This window comes from Dipodomys ordii, unplaced genomic scaffold, assembly GCF_000151885.1.
Source record: "Dipodomys ordii isolate 6190 unplaced genomic scaffold, Dord_2.0 Scaffold213, whole genome shotgun sequence".
Classification (NCBI taxonomy): domain Eukaryota; kingdom Metazoa; phylum Chordata; class Mammalia; order Rodentia; family Heteromyidae; genus Dipodomys; species Dipodomys ordii.
This window is the reverse complement of record NW_012267429.1, coordinates 421,854-423,431: the sequence shown is the minus strand read 5'-3', so window position 1 is coordinate 423,431 and position 1,578 is coordinate 421,854. Positions and strand designations below refer to the sequence as shown.

Here is a 1,578-nt window from a genome sequence, read left to right as displayed (position 1 = left end):
GGCAGGGGCACGCTCACGACAGGGGCACGCTCATGGCAGGGGCACGCTCACCCACGGCAGGGGCACGCTCACGACAGGGGCACGCTCACCCACGGCAGGGGTACGCTCATGGCAGGGGCACGCTCACCCACGGCAGGGACCACGCTCACCCACGGCAGGGGCACGCTCACCCACGGCAGGGGGCACGCTCACCCACGGCAGGGGCACGCTCACCCACGGCAGGGGGCACGCTCACGGCAGGGGCACGCTCACCCACGGCAGGGGCACGCTCACGACAGGGGCACGCTCATGGCAGGGGCACGCTCACCCATGGCAGGGACCACACTCACCCACGGCAGGGACCACGCTCACCCACGGCAGGGACACGCTCACGGCAGGAGCACGCTCACCCATGGCAGGGGCACGCTCACCCACAGCAGGGGCACGCTCATCCACGGCAGGGGCCACGCTCACCCACATATAACCTGGCTACCCAGGAGACTGAGATCTGAGCACTGTGTCTGGGAGTCAGTCTGATCAGACAAAACTGAGAAACACTAATAATCTAATAACCCTAAAAACAAACAAACAGAATTGGAGGTGTGGCTCAAGTAGTACAGCACCAGCTATGAGCCAAGCAAGAGCAAGAGGCTCCAAGATCAAGCCGAAGTAATGAACACAAAAAAATTTGCTGTCATTTTTCTCCTTTTAGCTGCAGGTGAACTTGCTGTCCAAATTCCTGCTGATTGCGAAATGTTGTTATGAGCAGAGGAACTTTGCAACGGCCATGCAGATCCTAGGAGGGCTGGAGCACCCATCTGCAAGGCAGTGCCCTGTGCGCCACCCGGGCAGTGGGCTGGGGCGTGGACGCGGGTGGGCAGTGGGCTGGAGCGTGGACGCCGGCAGGCACTGGCAGCCAGGGGCTCACCCGGGCAGTGGGCTGGGGCGTGGACGCGGGTGGGCAGTGGGCTGGAGCGTGGATGCAGGCGGGCACTGGCGGCCAGGGGCTCACCCGGGCAGTGGGCTGGGGCGTGGACACGGGTGGGCAGTGGGCTGGAGCGTGGATGCAGGCGGGCACTGGTGGCCAGGGGCTTACCCAGGCATGGGCTGGGGCATGTACGTGGGTGCGACCAGGGGCTCACCTGGACAGTGGGCTGGGGTGTGGACGCGGGTGGGCAGTGGGCTGGGGTGTGGACGCCGGTGGGCATCAGCAGCCAGGGGCTTACCTGTGCCTCCATCTCAGGCCTGGAGAATCCTTCCTGCAAAGATCGCCGAGGTCATGGAGGAGCTCAAAGCTGTGGAGGTACGTGTGTGCAGTGTGTGGAGGTACGTGTGTGCAGTGTGTGGAGGTACGTGTGTGCAGTGTGTGTGTGGAGGTACGTGTGTGTGTGGTGTGTGTGGAGGTACGTGTGCGTTGTGTAGAGTTACATGTGCAGTGTGTGTGGAGGCACATGTGTGGTGTGCGGAGGTACGTGTGTGTGCAGTGTGTGTGGAGGTACGTGTGTGTGTGGTGTGTGTGGAGGTACGTGTGTGTGTGGTGTGTGTGGAGGCTCATGTGTGGTGTGTGTGGAGGTACATGTGTGTGTGGTGTGTGTGGAG

At 62.9% G+C, this 1,578-nt stretch overlaps 1 protein-coding gene across 1 annotated transcript in view; it reads left to right on the top strand.

The window, feature by feature from the left end:
- Kndc1 (kinase non-catalytic C-lobe domain (KIND) containing 1) overlaps nt 1-1,578 on the top strand; it is a 79,813-nt gene that overhangs the window by 58,559 nt on the left and 19,676 nt on the right. The window contains exons 30-31 of the mRNA XM_013035492.1: nt 692-814; nt 1,223-1,282. Coding sequence (XP_012890946.1) covers nt 692-814; nt 1,223-1,282 — 183 coding nt within the window. The remainder of the gene's footprint in view (nt 1-691; nt 815-1,222; nt 1,283-1,578) is intronic.